The sequence below is a fragment of the Rhinoraja longicauda genome, chromosome 28, assembly GCF_053455715.1.
Source record: "Rhinoraja longicauda isolate Sanriku21f chromosome 28, sRhiLon1.1, whole genome shotgun sequence".
Taxonomy (NCBI): Eukaryota; Metazoa; Chordata; class Chondrichthyes; order Rajiformes; family Arhynchobatidae; genus Rhinoraja; species Rhinoraja longicauda.
In genome coordinates, this window is record NC_135980.1 from 32,622,819 (window position 1) to 32,641,688 (window position 18,870).

An 18,870-nucleotide genomic window follows, 5' to 3' on the forward strand; every position below is an offset into this window, starting at 1 on the left:
CCATAATGGTGGCATCGTCTATGAATTTGAAAATTGAATTGGATTTGCACATGGCTGCACAGTCGTGGATGTACAAGGAGTAAAGAAGGGCCGAGAACACATCCTTGTGGAGCCCCCTCGGATTATCATAGAGGACGATTTGTCCCCTATCCTCACTGATTGGGGTCTGTTGGTCAGAAAGTAGAGAATTCAGTTGCAGAGATGAGCGCTGACACAAAGTCCTGCGTGTTTGGTGATAAGCTTGGATGGTAGGTAAGGGGGGGGGGGTCACAAATCCCCGTTGCATTAGCCTGACTTGCAGTCCGTAGCGCTTACCCAGTTTCCCTACGAGGTGGCAGCACTTGGACCTCGTGAGCCTATTCCCTGGGCTGGGGTCAGCCCTGGACGGCCGTGAGAGGTCATGCCTGGTGGAGGGACCGGAGGCGAGAGGTCATGCCCAGTGGAGGGTCCGGAGGTGAGTGGTCATGCCTGGTGGACGGACCGGATGTGAGAGGTCACGCCCGATGGGGGGTCCGGAGGTGAGAGGTCACGCCCAATTTAGGGTCCGGAGGTGAGCGGTCACGCCCAGTGGAGGGTCCGGAGGTGAGAGGTCACGCCCAGTGGTGGGTCCGGAGGCGAAAGGTCACGCCCAGTGGAGGGTCCGGAGGTGAGAGGTCTCGTTCCATATACCCACCAAAAAGTTATCCCTCAGGTTCCCATTAAATCTTTCCCCCCTCACCTTAAACCTATGTCCCCTGGTTCTCAATTCCCCTACTCTGGGCAAAAGACACTGCTTTTATCTGATCTATTCCTTTCATGATTTTGTACACTTGTATTCTATTTGAAATTAATCAAATAATAACGTTTTAAACTAAAAAACAATACAGGTACCTCCTGTGCGTAGGCCCTTCGGGCTATAAAAATTTACACTTACAGAAGTCACAAATCACTACTCAAAATCAACATGATTTTTTTTTTTAAATCAACTTTTTTCTTGAACATGTGCAGATGATGTGGTTTTGTGTTACGAAAAACCTCAGTACAGCCCGATCTAGGCATGCAACCCCACCCCCATAATGTGATGCTCATCTGTACAGCATACTCAACAATTTAAAAACAATGTGGGGCGTTTCAAATAAAATTGCTGACAATTTTCATCAAACTGCAGCCAATTGTTTAACCATTAAGCAAAACTAAAGCACTGATAATTGGCACACCTAGTCAATGCTAAGATGCAGAAGTAACGACTAGTATTAGCCTTCACCACAGTACCTGGTTTTCTGCCTCTGGCATGTTTCTTTATGGAGTCTTCAGAATCAGATTCTCTCTTGTAGTCTTCATCATCATCTTCCTTCACTTCTATGTGCTTCTTCTCTTCTACTTCATCCTCATTATTTTCCTGTTCCTCTTCAGAATCATATTTCTAGAAAGTTTCAAAAAGAGAATCATGAATACTTAGCCAACTAATCAATTTTTTGAAAAAAATCAGGAACTTCTGCAAATCACTCAAAAATAACTGACATTGACTTCAACTAATAAAAAACCCAAGAGATCTTCAGAGATCCTTAAAGGTATAGTGGCACGATATTTGACGAGTTAATGCACTAGCTCCAATAAGGCCATTAAAGAGCCAGCTTGGAGCAAGGATGTGGATACATTTGAATTTGTTCACTGTAGTGGGCATTGCCATAAAGTTAGAAACGATTTAAAGGGGTACAGGAAACAAGCATAGAATTATGAAAAATAGGGTTAACGTAGACAAGATCAGGATGGCTGGTTGGAAAAGGCATTGGATAAGTCACGATAACAAAGCAAGGGTAATGGACAAGATAAATTTGCAGAATGGCAAAAGTAAAGATTTTGACACCAGTGTTGCACACTTCTCAAGTCAAGTCAAGTTAAGTCAAGTCAAATTTATTTGTCACATACACATACACAATGTGCAGTGAAATGAAAGTGGCAATGCCTGCGGGTTGTGCACAAAAAATAATTACAGTTACAGCATATAAATAAAGTAATAAGTTACTATTAGTGTCGACAAAAATTTAGTCTCTGGGGTTATAAAAGTTGACAGTCCTGATGGCCTGTGGGAAGAAGCTCCGTCTCATCCTCTCCGTTTTCGCAGCGTGACAGCGGAGGCGTTTGCCTGATCGTAGCATCTGGAACAGTCCGTTACTGGGGTGGCAGGGGTCCCTCATGATCTTGCTTGCTCTGGATCTGCACCTCCTGATGTATAGGTCCTGCAGGGGGGCGAGTGTAGTTCCCATGGTGCGTTCTGCCGAACGCACTACTCTCTGCAGGGCCATCCTGTCCTGGGCAGAGCTGTTCCCAAACCAGACTGTAATGCTGCCGGACAGGATGCTCTCTACAGCCCCAGAGTAAAAGCAATGAAGAATCCTCAGAGACACTCTGAATTTCCTCAATTGTCTAAGGTGGTAAAGGCGCTGCTTAGCCTTCCCCACCAGTGCGGCAATGTGTGTTGCCCACGTCATATCCTCTGTGATGCGGACTCAACTGCATGAATGAATTGGAGGGTTATCATATTGATGGTTGGAGCTATAGTAGTAGTCAGTTGATTTTCCTCATTCAAAAGTTCTAAGTTATATAAAAATTGAATAAACTGCAAGCAAAAAAGATGCAACTTACAGTTGAAAGTTTTACACAAAAAGAGCTAAAGACATAAATTTTAGACAATAGACAATAGACAATAGGTGCAGGAGTAGGCCATTCAGCCCTTCGTGCCAGCACCGCCATTCAATGCGATCATGGCTGATCACTATCAATCAGTACCCCGTTCCTGCCTTCTCCCCATACCCCCTCACTCCGCTATCCTTAAGAGCTCTATCCAGCTCTCTCTTGAAAGCATCCAACGAACTGGCCTCCACTGCCTTCTGAGGCAGAGAATTCCACACCTTCACCACCCTCTGACTGAAAAAGTTCTTCCTCATCTCCGTTCTAAATGGCCTACCCCTTATTCTCAAACTGTGGCCCCTTGATCTGGACTCCCCCAACATTGGGAACATGTTATCTGCCTCTAATGTGTCCAATCCCCTAATTATCTTATATGTTTCAATAAGATCCCCCCTCATCCTTCTAAATTCCAGTGTATACAAGCCCAATCGCTCCAGCCTTTCAACATACGACAGTCCCGCCATTCCGGGAATTAATCTAGTGAACCTACGCTGCACGCCCTCCATAGCAAGAATATCCTTCCTCAAATTTGGAGACCAAAACTGCACACAGTACTCCAGGTGCGGTCTCACCAGGGCCCGGTACAACTGTAGAAGGACCTCTTTGCTCCTATACTCAACTCCTCTTGTTACGAAGGCCAACATTCCATTGGCTTTCTTCACTGCCTGCTGAACCTGCATGCTTCCTTTCATTGACTGATGCACTAGGACACCCAGATCTCGTTGAACCCCCCCTCCTCCTAACTTGACACCATTCAGATAATAATCTGCCTTTCTATTCTTACTTCCAAAGTGAATAACCTCACACTTATCTACATTAAACTGCATCTGCCATGTATCCGCCCACTCACACAACCTGTCCAGGTCACCCTGCAGCCTTATTGCATCTTCCTCACAATTCACACTACCCCCCAACTTAGTATCATCTGCAAATTTGCTAATGGTACTTTTAATCCCTTCGTCTAAGTCATTAATGTATATCGTAAATAGCTGGGGTCCCAGCACCGAACCTTGCGGTACCCCACTGGTCACTGCCTGCCATTCCGAAAGGGACCCATTTATCCCCACTCTTTGCTTTCTGTCTGTTAACCAATTTTCTATCCATGTCAGTACCCTACCCCCAATACCATGTGCCCTAATTTTGCCCACTAATCTCCTATGTGGGACCTTGTCGAAGGCTTTCTGAAAGTCGAGGTACACCACATCCACTGACTCTCCCTTGTCAATTTTCCTAGTTACATCCTCAAAAAATTCCAGTAGATTTGTCAAGCATGATTTCCCCTTCGTAAATCCATGCTGACTCGGAACGATCCCGTTACTGCTATCCAAATGCTCAGCAATTTTGTCTTTTATAATTGACTCCAGCATTTTCCCCACCACTGATGTCAGACTAACTGGTCTATAATTACCCGTTTTCTCTCTCCCTCCTTTCTTAAAAAGTGGGATAACATTTGCTATTCTCCAATCCACAGGAACTGATCCTGAATCTATAGAACATTGAAAAATGATCTCCAATGCTTCCACTATTTCTAGAGCCACCTCCTTAAGTACTCTGGGATGCAGACCATCAGGCCCTGGGGATTTATCAGCCTTCAGTCCCATCAGTCTACCCAAAACCATTTCCTGCCTAATGTGGATTTCCTTCAGTTCCTCCATCACCCTAGGTTCTCCAGCCCCTAGAACATTTGGGAGATTGTGTGTATCTTCCTCAGTGAAAAAGATAAATTAAAGGAAAATAGGTGTAAGTATGGAGAATGACGGTAAAGTGGGAGCAGATCAAAGTTACGGGGGGGGTAAGGGCCGGTGCTGACAAGTATTTGTTCTTATTGTATTTTTTTCCTCTTCACGGAACTAATGCTAACTATTTTTGGCTAGATCCGTACCTTTATAATATTTGCTAGTACTTGCCTTTAGTTATAGCTATGTCTCTTTTCGTATCGTAATGCCTTAGTTACACTTTTGTTGCTCTTTAAAGAGTCCCAATCCTCTGTCTTCCATCTTCTTTGCTTGTCTACTTCCTCTCCTTAAGTCTTATTATGTCGACTTCCTTGTCAGCACAGGTAGTTGTCTCTTAGCCCCTTAGAGTCTTTCCACCTCTTTGGAATAAATTGATCCTGCAACCTCTGCATTATTCCCAGGAATACCTGCCATTGCTGTTCTACCGTCTTCCCTGCTAGGGCCTCCTTCCAATCAATTTTGGCCAGCTCCCGCCTCATGCCTCTGTAATCCCCTTTGCTATACTGCAATACCGACACTCCCGATTTTCCCTTCTGCCTTTCCATTTGCAGAGTAAAACTTATCATGTTGTGATCACTGCCTCCTAATGGCTCTTTTACCTCTAGTCCCCTTATCAGATTGTTTGGCTAAATCAGATGAGGAAAATCAAAATGAGGTGTGGTTCTACCATTTCCTTACATTGAACTCCATTCACCATAGTGGGAGTTATTTGAAATGGTGATGTAGTTACAGGATACACAGAGAAAATGGAAAATCATGTGGGAAAGGCAAAGTCTAGTTTAAAATCTTTCACTTTTAATTTGACTAGATTATTTTAAAAAATGTTCAAACTGCAAGGTTGGTTCAGTCTGAAGATGGGTCTCGACCCGAAACGTCACCCATTCCTTCTCTCCTGAGATGCTGCCTGACCTGCTGAGTTACTCCAGCATTGTGAAATAAAACTGCAAGGGTAATTAATTTCTTAAGCATATGGAGGGCAGTTTAATAATACAACAGTTTTAGTTTGCACACGCTCTGAAATTTGGGGAAAAAAAGGTGCTTCAAGTTAGGCCAATTAGGTTACTGTTAAGATTATAAATAAAATTCAAATGCATATTTGCAAAGAAAATCTTCAATGAATCAGTGCAACATCTTCAGGTTTATTTGCTTTTTAATAACTTTATTTTTATTTCATTAATGGATTTTAATCCATTTTAAAACATGTGCTTAATTGGATTAAGCCCTTTTATTAACATAGGCCAGTGCACCACCTGGGAGTAACTTAGCTCAAGAAAATGACATGGACATTTCTCCAGAAGTTAGATCTCGCAGTCGCACATTTTGCATGCTACACAATCCACATTTGATCTTAAATAGCTGTGAAAATTGATGCTTTGTAGTACAAGTACAAAGTTCATAAGTCTGCTATTTTCATTTGCGGTTGCTCGTTACTCTGCCATTTAACACACACACAACCCCAGATTACAGAGAAGGGCCCAACAACACAGTGTATATCACGAAGTTGCTTCTGATCTTAATATTGGCTGCAGGCCACTCCTCCCAAACCAGCTATTCAACACTGGCAAGACCCATATCCAACCGAGTTATCGGGAGTAAGTCGCATGCCACTGATTGAAACTCAGCTCAAGTCCATTTTAAGCTACTGGCTCTTTAAATCCCCATTCCATTCTATCCAAACCTCCCTCCCCTCCACCAATCGTAGCCCTACCTCCTCCCAACCAACTAACAGGACTCCATGCCAAATCCTAACCCTTCCCTGTCCCACTGGCAGCTGATCTTGCCCCACTTTAAATGCACATGGTTACTCCCTACTCTCTCCAACCTTCAGCCCCATAGCCTTCCAATCCTCAATGGCACTGAATTTACCAGATTTCTCTTGTACAACCTGCAACAGCGAAGAACAAAGTGCCAAATATGTCAGGTGCTACTAAATTTACAAGAGATGGGTATAGAACAAAAATAAACGTTGGTACACCTCACGAGCCATATATCATGCTTCAATAGGCATCTTTGAAAAATCTAAGTCACTATACTGACCAACTTCATGCATTCTGCCAGTTAAAAAATAAAATACTATTTTACTGTTTATTTTGAAAATATTCAAAAAATGCCCAACCACACAAGAAAGTTAGTTAAACAATATTAAGCCTCCAGGAGAGCCAGTCATTTGTGTAACCAGTGCCAGAGCAGCAGAAACCTTTCTGTTCTACACAAATAAATCCACTGCACAAAAGGGATTGCACTGCACTGTAAGGAGTTTGTACGTTCTCCCCGTGACCTGCGTGGGTTTTCTCCGAGATCTTCGGTTTCCTCCCACACTCCAAAGACGTACAGGTATGTAGGTTAATTGGCTGGGTAAATGTAAAAATTGTCCCTAGTGGGTGTAGGATAGTGTTAATGTACGGGGATCGCTGGGCGGCACGGACTTGGAGGGCCGAAAAGGCCTGTTTCCGGCTGTATATATATGATATGATATGATAAAAGGGGTGCGATTTCTCATAACAGAATTTACAGCCAAATATTTTCACCTTGCAATTTACAGACCCAAAAAGAAAAAAAGAAACGTCCTTGGGCAGCTATTTAATTAGTCATATATCATAAATATAATTATATCATTAGTCATGACAATGAAGTATCACTGACTCTCCCATCTTCACATATTTATGCTATCACAGACAGAAACGTCACCAATTTGAAAGGACAGCTTTACCTTTTTCTTCCTCCCAGTTACAGGTCCTCTTCGAGGTGTTCTGGAAATTATTTTCTTTTCTAGTGTGAATTCCTAATGAGCAAAACGTGAAAGAAAAAACCATAATGCCGACTACCTCAACATTGTTCTCAGCTACTGTGGCCACACAGTGGCGCAGCAGTAGAGTTGCTACCTTAGTGTTAGAGATCCAAATTCGATCCTGACTACGGGTGCTGTCTGTAAGGAGCTTGTACATTCTCCCTGTGACCTGTATAGGTTTTCCCCGGGTGTTCTGGTTTCCTCCCTCACTCCACAGATGCACAGGTTTGCAGTTAATTGGCTTTGATAAAATTGTCAATTGTCCCTAGTGTGTAGGATAGTGTAGGTTTATGGGGATCGCTGGTTGGCGGGGATCCAATGGGACAAAGGGCCTGTTTCCGCACTGTATCTCTAAATCTATCTACATTAAAATACGGCGCTTATAGCAATAGAGTGAAAGTTCATCACAATAACTATAATAAATTTATATTTAGTCAGGTTTGTCAGTACTCTTTCTCTCACTCTGACAATTCTTCAAGGTTCATGGCATAGCAAAGTAGGTAATTCAGAAGTGTCAAGTCTAGCCAGAGGAAATTAGGTATTATCTCAGTAGAAGTCTGAGGTCAACTGCAAACTGTGCATCTGTGCCGTATGGTTTAGTCGCACACCAGTTAAACTCAAATGAGTCAACATAACAGCTTGAGAATTCTTGAGCTTGTGAGGGGCACACAAATGGAAATGGGCTGAATTCTATTACTATGTCTTATAGCTATTTTCCCTGCATTGAATGAGCCTTTAACTTGTTTATATTTACTTGGTCACTGTTTTTCTCAGACTCTGACGAACTTGCTTCAGAATTCTCCTCAAGCGAATTGGAGCCACTTTCATCCTCCGCCACCTCGTCCTCATCACTCGATTTACGAGCACGCTTTGGAGCCGGTTGCTATCAATTTTAAATGACAAAATTAATTTTCTTGCCTCATGATTAGAATGTTTATAAATTGTTTGGATGCAATATCTTTAACAAAGCAACTGACCAGGAAAAATCCACTACACTTTTTTTGTATGCAGTTCAATTGGAATAATTCAGTCATTGTTAGTGAACAGAGTTCACGATTTATCAGCACTTCAACCTCCGGATATACATTTTTAATTGCCTTCAACCCAAAATGAGATAAAAATCCTAGAAGCATATAGGGCTCGTCTCATTTTCCTAAATCTTCCTTCTCCCATTTAGTTTAGTTTAGAGATACAGCGTGGAAACAGACCCCCCCGGGGCACCGAGTCCACGCCAACCAACAATCACCCGTACACTTTACACAGTGAATGGCAGGGCTGTAGAGTGTTGTAGAGCAGAGGGATCTAGGAGTGTAGATACATAGTTCCTACATAGAAAGTGATGTCACATGTAGGTAGGGTGGTCAAAAAGGCTTTCAACACATTGGCCTTCATCAGTCAGAGTATTGAGTATAGAAGTTGGGAGTTCATGTTGCAGTTGTATAAGATGTTGGTGAGGCCGCATTTAGAGTATTATGTTCAGTTTTGGGCACTATGTTATAGGAAAGATGTTGTCAAACTGGAAAGGGAGGAGAGACGATTTACGATGATGTTGGCAGGACTTAAAGGCTAGAGCTATAGAGAGAGGTTGAGCAGGGTAGGACTCTATACCTTGGAGCGCAGAAGGAAGATCTGGTAGAGGTGTACAAAATCATGAGGAATAGATCAGGTAAATGCACAGAATCTCTTGACAAGAGGAGGGGAATCGAGAACCAGGGGACATAGGTTTAAGGCGAGGTGGGAAAGGAACCTGAGGTTAACTTTTTTTTTTATACACATAGGGTGTTGGGTGTATGGAACGAGGTTGCAGAGGAGGTAGTTAAGGCAGGTATTATCACGTTACATGGACAGGATAGGTTTAGAGGGGTATGCCCCAAATGTGGGCAGGTAGGACTAGTGTAGCTGGGACGCGTTGGTCGGTGCGGGAAAGTTGGACCTAAGGGGTTGTTTCCACGCTATAACCATTTGTCACCAATTATTACCTTTTTGGTTTGTCAGGCTGGTTTTATGACAGCAGAGATATTCTTCGACTGATTGCCAAGAGTATTGAAGCCGCAGCAAAGCAGTTCATCCGTTTCTATGATTACACAGGCCTAACCAGACCACTAGCTCTGCCAGGCCATTTACAGTGCTACTATCAATGAGCTTGTGGCCACCCCTCTGCTCCCTCCCCAAGACTATTTCCCTCGACCTTCAAAGCACTATGTTTTCACCTCTGATGCAGCTCCTTTGCTGATGAAATTGTCACCTGTTCCTATTCTAAGGATTTGAGTATAGGAGCAGGGAGGTTCTGCTGCAGTTGTACAGGGCCTTGGTGAGACTGCACCTGTACAGTTTTGGTCTCCTAATCTGAGGAAAGACATTCTAGCCTTAGAGGGAGTACAGAGAAGGTTCACCAGATTGATCCCTGGGATGGCAGGACTTTCATATGAAGAAAGACTGGATAGACTAGGCTTATACTCGCTGGAATTTAGAAGACTGAGGGGGGATCTTATAGAAACATATAAAATTCTTAAGGGGTTGGAGAGGCTAGATGCGGGAAGATTGTTCCCGATGTTGGGGAAGTCCAGAACCAGGGGTCACAGCTTAAGGATAAGGGGGAAGTCTTTTAGGACCGAGATGAGAAAACATTTCTTCACACAGACAGTGGTGAGTCTGTGGAATTCTCTGCCACAGAAGGTAGTTGAGGCCAGTTCATTGGCTGTATTTAAGAGGGAGTTAGATGTGGCCCTTGTGGCTAAAGGGATCAGGGGGTATGGAGAAAAGGCAGGTACAGGTTATTGAGCTGGATGATCAGCCATGATCATATTGAATGGCGGTGCAGGCTCGAAGGGCCGAATGGCCTACTCCTGCACCTATTTTCTATGTTTCTATGTAACACTCACCTGCCAGACCTCCTACCTTCCATCCACCATGAAATTGAGTAATTTGAAACTTTAATGATATTTCAGGGATTCGCTCTTCTCTCCCATTTTACTGACCATTGTTGCTTCCCAGTTTGGCTTGATATCAAATGTTAAAGTTCACATCTTTGAAACCTCTTCCGTCCCCACAATCCTAAAAGATCGTAGCACTGCACCAATTGTGAAGCATTCACAAAAGTAGTCACAACATTTTTGATGTTGGATACTTAGGCTTCAAAAGCTGTAGATCCCCACCAAATCTCTTCACCTTCTTATTTACATCTCCACTTCTAAAAATGCTTTTTAGTACACTCCTCTTTTGACCATGCATTTGTCTGATAACTTTCTGGCAAAGACCACTTAGAAGGTACAGTGCAAGTTATAATTTTTCACTCCTTTTCTGCCTCTTTATTCCCCAAAAATAAGTCAGCATTTTTAAAAAAAAGCTATTATATTTTAATTGTAAAAGTGCTTTGCATACAAGGCATTCGCATACATTGTGTTTTGTTTGATTCTATAAAACAGTATATTTTCCATTTTGTGATTAGATAAATTGTACACATTTGAAATACAAAGCTATCTTTTGGCAGACGTGTTGTTTTTCTTCCCAGCATCTTATAATTCTGGGTGTATTGTTTACCGTAGTAGTTCAATGGAACATCAATACCTCTACGGAAACACAAGAGACTACAGATACTGAAATCACGCGTAAAAAACAAACTACTGGAGGAACTCCACTATGTCAAAATCCTCAATGGAACAAATACATTTAAATTCTGCATAATTAGAACTGCAAAGGTCCTGCAAATTCCCCTCTACCCTTTCAGTCCAGATGAAGGGACTCAACCTGAAACTTTAAATGTCCATTTCCCTCCACAGATGCTGCCTGACTGGCTTCTCATCTTTTGCTTCAAATTATTTAATATGAATTGGCATCCACAATAATGACCTGTAATAGTCAATGAGATTCTGCAAAATAATTTCTAGTAATTGAAGTGTGTAAACAAATGTCAGTAACTTTGAATACAAGATCAAAAGGAATTGAAGCCTGCAATATACAGCTAGTGTGTAAAAAAAGATTAAAAGAGATCCTATTTAGTTTGTAAATTTTCCCAGACATTATTTCGTTAACTACCTGAACATATTAAAGCATCGAAAGACCGTGATCCAAAAGGGACAAAACATTGAACTGCACTTTTGCAAATGTTTTCACACCCTCCAAATGATTCCTAACTATTAAATATCGATTTGAAGTGTGTTTACTAATAGTACTAATACTATTTTAACTACTCATAAAAACGAGTAAAAATGGCAGACAACCTTTCACAATCACGTTTTAATATTGCCATGATGCAAGATTTTCAGGCTTTCAATAATGCATAATTCACAATGTTCCTGTTCAAACTTTGAGTGCACAGTATTGGATATGCAAGATGTTAGCATAGACCGAGGATTGGTGGACAGACAGGAAACAGAGTAGGAATAAAAATGGGTTATATTTTGGGTTGGCATAATGTGATTGACAGGATATCATTCATTTACAATCTATAACAATGATTTGGATGAGGAGATTCAGGTGTACGATGTTTAGGTTTTCTGACAATTCAGAAGTTAGGCAACGATGGGAGTTGAAAGAGAGGATTCAGAAGATATGGACAGGCTCCGTGAAAGGACAGACATATTGGAATATAAATGTGGATAAAATGTGAGGTCGCCCTGTTTTCCATACAAAAGTTTATTTTTCAGCAAAAAGAGGCAATTTCTTTGTATTCGAATCACCAAAAAATAAAATGCAAGAGTCAGAAAACCTTTAAGGCAGCAAATGGCCTCTGATGCATAAGGATCTGAGTACAAGAGAACACATGCCTATCTCTAAATACAAGTGCTCTGATGAGACTGCATCTGAAATACTATATGTCGATCTGATCTACCTCCCATGGAAAAATATATGTGCAAAGATTCACTAGATCCATTTCCAGTTTTATAGGTTTGTCATATAAAAATAGAGAGAATTGGACTGGGCCTATTATCGAGTTTTAAAGAAAGAAGTGTGATCTCATTGAAACATATAAAATTTGCACAATACCTGACAGGATAAATGTAGAGTTGTTGTTTCTTGTGGCTGGGGTGTCTAGAACCAGGGATCACAGTCTCTAAATAGGGGCAGAGATAAGAAGCAATGTGTTTACTGAGCGAGCAATGAATCTTTGGGATTCTCTAGAGAGTTCTCTGAAAACACAGAGTTTATGTATCCCAAGATTGAGACTAATAGGTGTGTTGATGTTAAGGAAATCAAGGGGCATAGAGTTAATAAAAGAAAGTGGCACTAAAGCAATAGATCAGCCATGATCTTATTGAATGGCAGACTAAACATGAGGGGTTGAATGGCCCATCTCTGCTATTTCTAACCCGAGTGACGTTTATTAAAAAAGAGAAATAGCTTTTTTGTTTTAAAAAGGGGCTGGTGTTCGTCAATGCACAAACAGTACTCCTTGCATTCTTTGAAAAATGCTCTGGGACTAAATGTTCACCTATACAAGTAAATAGGCTTCAATTTAAGCTGTCATCCAAGTAGCAGTATCTTTAAGAACACACCACTCATATATATTAAACTAAAAATATCCTGCACAAAATATTTTTTGCAAGTGGAGACCTCAACTAGATCAAATTTGTCCCGGTTATATACTTTATTGACACTGAACTAGTCACTATTTGAGGTGAACACATATCCTACTCCTGCGGAAATCCGACACTTGCTTTTATTTGTATAAACGGTCAAAGAGATGACATTCAACAAGTGTGAAGAAGGGTCTCGACCCGAAACGTCACCGTTCCTTTTCTCCTGAGATGCTGCCTGACCCGCTGAGTTACTCCAGCATTTTGTGTCTACCTTCGATTTGAACCAGCATCTGTGGTTATTTTCCTACATACCATTCAACAGCCTGAATCGTCAAGTTCAAGAGACTAGCGACTAAAGGAAATGGTGGTTAGAAGGTGGCAGGAGATCATCCATGAGGATAGATATTTAGAAAATAAATTAATGGACATGCATCGCTGAGTTCCTAAGTATTTACCTTTGGAAGTTGCGGCTTCTGCTTGATGCTACTTTGTTCAACGCTGTCCTTGTCAGATTCCTCATCACTCACTTGTTTGTCCTCTTCTGCACCACTTCCAGGGACTACTTCATTTTCTGGAACTTCACTATCAGATGAGCTTGATGGCTAAAAAGAGAAAATGGTCAGATGCCAGTTCATTCACTGAGCTTTTGCAAATACGGCGTAATTTATTCATCCTCGAGGAAAATGTACACAAACTCAATATCTAGTAAAGTAAATGACTTGCTTTAAAATAGTTATTTTAATGTAGTAAAGCATAGAAACATAGAAAATAGGTGCAGGAGTAGGCCATTCGGCCCTTCGAGCCTGAACCGCCATTCAATATGATCATGGCTGATCATCCAGCTCAGTAACCTGTACCTGCCTTCTCTCCATACCCCCTGATCCCTTTAGCCACAAGGGCCACATCTAACTCCCTCTTAAATATAGCCAATGAACTGGCCTCAACTACCTTCTGTGGCAGAGAATTCCACAGACTCACCACTCTCTGGGTGAAAAAGTTCCTTCTCACCTCAGTTTTAAATGGCCTCCGCTTTATTCTAAGACTGTGGCCCATGGTTCTGGACCTGCCCAACATTGGGAACATTTTTCCTACATTAAAAAGGCAATACGGGGAGAAAAGATGAGGTACGAGGGTAAACTAGCCAATAATATAAAGGAGGATAGCAAAAGTTTTTTTAGGTACGTGAAGAGGAAAAAAATAGTCAAGGCAAATGTGGGTCCCTTGAAGACAGAAGCAGGGGAATTTATTATGGGGAACAAAGAAATGGCAGACGAGTTAAACCGTTACTTTGGATCTGTCTTCACTGAGGAAGATACACACAATCTCCCAAATGTTCTAGGGGCCGGAGAACCTAGGGTAATGGAGGAACTGAAGGAAATCCACATTAGGCAGGAAATGGTTTTGGGTAGACTGATGGGACTGAAGGCTGATAAATCCCCAGGGCCTGATGGTCTGCATCCCAGGGTACTTAAGGAGGTGGCTCTAGAAATAGTGGAAGCATTGGAGATCATTTTTCAATGTTCTATAGATTCAGGATCAGTTCCTGTGGATTGGAGGATAGCAAATGTTGTCCCACTTTTTAAGAAAGGAGGGAGCGAGAAAACGGGTAATTATAGACCAGTTAGTCTGACATCAGTGGTGGGGAAGATGCTGGAGTCAATTATAAAAGACGAAATTGCTGAGCATTTGGATAGCAGTAACGGGATCATTCCGAGTCAGCATGGATTTACGAAGGGGAAATCATGCTTGACAAATCTACTGGAATTTTTTGAGGATGTAACTAGGAAAATTGACAGGGGAGAGTCAGTAGATGTGGTGTACCTCGACTTTCAAAAAGCCTTCGACAAGGTCCCACATAGATTAGTGGGCAAAATTAGGGCACATGGTATTGGGGGTAGGGTACTGACATGGATAGAAAATTGGTTGACAGACAGAAAGCAAAGAGTGGGGATAAATGGGTCCCTTTCGGAATGGCAGGCAGTGACCAGTGGGGTACCGCAAGGTTCGGTGCTGGGACCCCAGCTATTTACGATATACATTAATGACTTAGACGAAGGGATTAAAAGTACCATTAGCAAATTTGCAGATGATACTAAGCTGGGGGGGGTAGTGTGAATTGTGAGGAAGATGCAATAAGGCTGCAGGGTGACTTGGACAGGTTGTGTGAGTGGGCAGATACATGGCAGATGCAGTTTAATGTAGATAAGTGTGAGGTTATTCACTTTGGAAGTAAGAATAGAAAGGCAGATTATTATCTGAATGGTGTCAAGTTAGGAGGAGGGGGAGTTCAACGAGATCTGGGTGTCCTAGTGCATCAGTCAATGAAAGGAAGCATGCAGGTACAGCAGGCAGTGAAGAAAGCCAATGGAATGTTGGCCTTCGTAACAAGAGGAGTTGAGTATAGGAGCAAAGAGGTCCTTCTACAGTTGTACCGGGCCCTGGTGAGACCGCACCTGGAGTACTGTGTGCAGTTTTGGTCTCCAAATTTGAGGAAGGATATTCTTGCTATGGAGGACGTGCAGCGTAGGTTCACTAAGTTAATTCCCGGAATGGCGGGACTGTCGTATGTTGAAAGGCTGGAGCGATTGGGCTTGCATACACTGGAATTTAGAAGGATGAGGGGGGATCTTATTGAAACATATAAGATAATTAGGGGATTGGACACATTAGAGGCAGGAAACATGTTCCCAATGTTGGGGGAGTCCAGAACAAGGGGCCACAGTTTAAGAATAAGGGGTAGGCCATTTAGAACGGAGATGAGGAAGAACTTTTTCAGTCAGAGAGTGGTGAAGGTGTGGAATTCTCTGCCTCAGAAGGCAGTGGAGGCCAGTTCGTTGGATGCTTTCAAGAGAGAGCTGAATAGAGCTCTTAAGGATAGCGGAGTGAGGGGGTACGGGGAGAAGGCAGGAACGGGGTACTGATTGAGAGTGATCAGCCATGATCGCATTGAATGGCGGTGCTGGCTCGAAGGGCTGAATGGCCTACTCCTGCACCTATTGTCTATTGTCTATCTAGCTTGTGCCAGTCCTTTTATAATTTTTATGTCTCTATAAGATCCCCTCTCATCCTTATAAACTCCAGTGAATACAAGCCTAGTCTTTTCAATCTTTCCTCATATGACAGTTCCGCCATCCCAGGGATCAATCTTGTGAACCTACGTTGCACTGCCTCAATTACAAGGATGTCCTTCCTCAAATTAGGAGACCAAAACTGTACACAATACTCCAGATGTGGTCTTACCAGGGCCCTATACAACTGCAGAAGAACCTCTTTACTCCTATACTGAAATCCTCTAGTTATGAAGGCCAACATGCCATTAGCTTTCTTCACTGCCTATTGTACCTGCACGCCAACTTTCAGTGATTGGTGTACTAGGACACCCAGGTCTCGCTGCACTTCCCCCTTACCTAACCTGACACCATTGAGATAATAATCTGCCTCCTTTGTTTTTGCCGCCTAAGTGGATAACTGCACATTTATCTATATTATACTGCATCTGCCACGCATCTGCCCACTCACTCAACCTGTCCGGGTTACCCTGCAACCTCCTAACATCCTCTTCGCAGTTCACACTGCCACCCAGCTTTGTGTCATCCGCAAACTTCTAATTCCTTTATCCAAATCATTAATATATATGGTAAACAATTGCAGCCCCAACACAGAGCCTTGCGGCACTCCACTCGCCACTGCCTGTCATTCTGAAAAGGACCCTTTTACTCCTACTCTTTGCCTCCTGCCTGCCAACCAATTCTCTATCCATGTCAACACCCTACCCCCAATTTCATGTGCTCTAATTTTGCTCACCAATCTCCCGTGTGGGACCTTATCAAAGGCTTTATGAAAGTCTAGATACACTACATTCACTGGCTCCCCTTCATCCATTTTACTTGTCACATCCTCGAAAAATTCCAGAAGATTAGTCAAGCATGATTTCCCTTTCATAAATTCATGCTGACTTGGACTTATCCTTTTACTGCTATCCAAAATGCACCGTTATTACCTCTTTAATAATTGATTCCAGCATCTTCCCCACCACCGATGTTAGGCTAACTGGTCTGTAATTCCCCGTTTTCTCACTCGCTCCTTTCTTGAAAAGTGGGATAACATTAACTAATCTCCAATCCACAGGAACTGATCCTGAATCTATTGAACATTGGAAAATGATCACCAATGTGTCCACTATTTCTAGAGCTACCTCCCCGAGTACTCTGGGATGCAGACCATCAGCCCTGGGGATTTATCAACCTTGAGTCCCATCAGTCTACCCAATACTATTTCTCGCCTAATGTAGTTGGGTGGGGAGCTCCAAGACCTAGCTAGGCCTTGCACCAATGAAGGAACTACTATGTATTTCTAATTCAGGACAATGTGTAACTTAAAGCGGATCTTGTTGATGATGGTGTTGCCATGTTTGCTGACCACTTTTGACTGCTGCCTTTGACTGTCTTAGTGACAGAAGACCTGGATGCAGGAGGCTGTGGTTGGAGTAGTCCGAGCAAGGGATTACAATGTCTCTTATCACCCTTACCTGAACATTATGCAGACTGTGGAGCATGCAGGCATGCACTTAATTTTCAGAGAAGGTCCCAATGGAATATTATGCATTTGTTAGCATGACTCACACATTTGACTTGATGTTTGAAGGAAAGTCATTGATGAAGCAGCAGAAGACAGTTTGTCCTAGGACACTTCCAGGAGATTCTCAGGGCAATCTGATCGGGCTGGAATAATTGACCTCAACTATTAACCACAACTATTTTTCTTTCTACAAGGCATCTTCCACCTTGAGCACGTCTTCAGGCCAATAGCTGGATCAAGACTAGTTCCATAGCTTCTGCTGTACTCAGCGGTCTCAGGTATTTCTTGGTATCACACGGCTCCATTGGTTGGGAGATAGCAGTGCTTTGCCAAACATTTTCTAGCTTTATTGTTCAGCATGTACATAGCCCTGTATTATAGCTTCACCATCCATACTTTGATTTTACTGCCCAGCAAGCATGTAGCCCTGCTTCAGTATTGCCTTAGCAGCTTGGCACTTTATCTTTGGTATGCTCGCATGATCTCCTGCATACTACTGTACTGGAATGCCAGTCCAGACTACACTTACATACGGCACATGCTAGATTTTGTCACTGACTGCAAACTGAAAACCCAGTGCCATGGAGTCCATAGTCAATACTCAGAACTCTTGTGATTACTGCCACCTGCCTGTATACTACTGTACTGCTGTCTCTGGTGAGTCGGTCTTTTGGTAGGACAGAATATTACCCAGTGATTATGATGAAAAAGACTAGATACGATTCTAGATATGTGACTCTGTTCAGCTTCTCTGTGAAACAGCTTTCCCACTTTCCCACTTTAAATATCAGTCACCAGACACTTGAGTGAGAGAGTTTGCAAAGGTGAATGAACTGGGAGCAAGTTTGTGGTGACTGAATTTGACACTGAGCCAAGCTAGGCAATCTAGTCAGTTTCATCTTGATGATTATGATACAACCTCTGGATATGTTAGTGCATTTCAGTGGGCAATTAATAATCACTTACACTATTGTGAAACTGGAGTCATTTCAATATCAGACTGCATAATGATGGGAGCATTTCCTCCCTTACATTAGAGAACAAAGTGGGTATTAACAATTTCAGGTAGTTTTTCATTACTAACTACAGTCTTTTTAAAAAATAGATTATTAGACGAGTCAAAAATCAGCTTAGATTTCTCCACTTGGGTTTCTGGAGCAACACTCAAGTCAGTAAATTTCTGATTCATGGAGTTGTTTGAATTAAGCTTGGATGACATCAGCAATGTTGTTATGCATCTGTCATTCTTTGTATACAAACCCACTGACTCCCACAACTATCTCGACTACACTTCTTCCAACCCTGCTTCCTGTAAAGACTCTATTCCCTACTCCCAATTCCTCCATCAATGCCACATCTGCGCCCAAGATGAGGTGTTCCATACTAGGACATCTGAGGTGTCCTCATTCTTTAGGGAACAGGGGTTCCCCCCTCCCATCGTAGATGAGGCCCTCACTTGCACCTCCTCGGTACCCCGCAGTTCCGCCCCTCCCCCAGTCCTTACCTTCCACCCCATTAGCCATCGCATACAACACATAATCCTCCAAAATTTCCACCACCTCCAACGGGATCCCACCAC

At 42.5% G+C, this 18,870-nt stretch overlaps 1 protein-coding gene across 4 annotated transcripts in view; it reads right to left on the reverse strand.

Annotated features, from left to right (window-relative positions):
- Window positions 1-18,870, reverse strand: part of hdgfl2 (HDGF like 2) — a 66,301-nt gene that overhangs the window by 33,110 nt on the left and 14,321 nt on the right. For all 4 annotated transcript variants that reach the window (XM_078423556.1, XM_078423558.1, XM_078423557.1 and 1 more), the window contains exons 4-7: window positions 13,169-13,315; window positions 7,949-8,077; window positions 7,117-7,188; window positions 1,252-1,402 (exon numbers count right to left, since the gene is read on the reverse strand). In XM_078423556.1, the coding sequence (XP_078279682.1) occupies window positions 1,252-1,402; window positions 7,117-7,188; window positions 7,949-8,077; window positions 13,169-13,315 (499 nt within the window). The remainder of the gene's footprint in view (window positions 1-1,251; window positions 1,403-7,116; window positions 7,189-7,948; window positions 8,078-13,168; window positions 13,316-18,870) is intronic.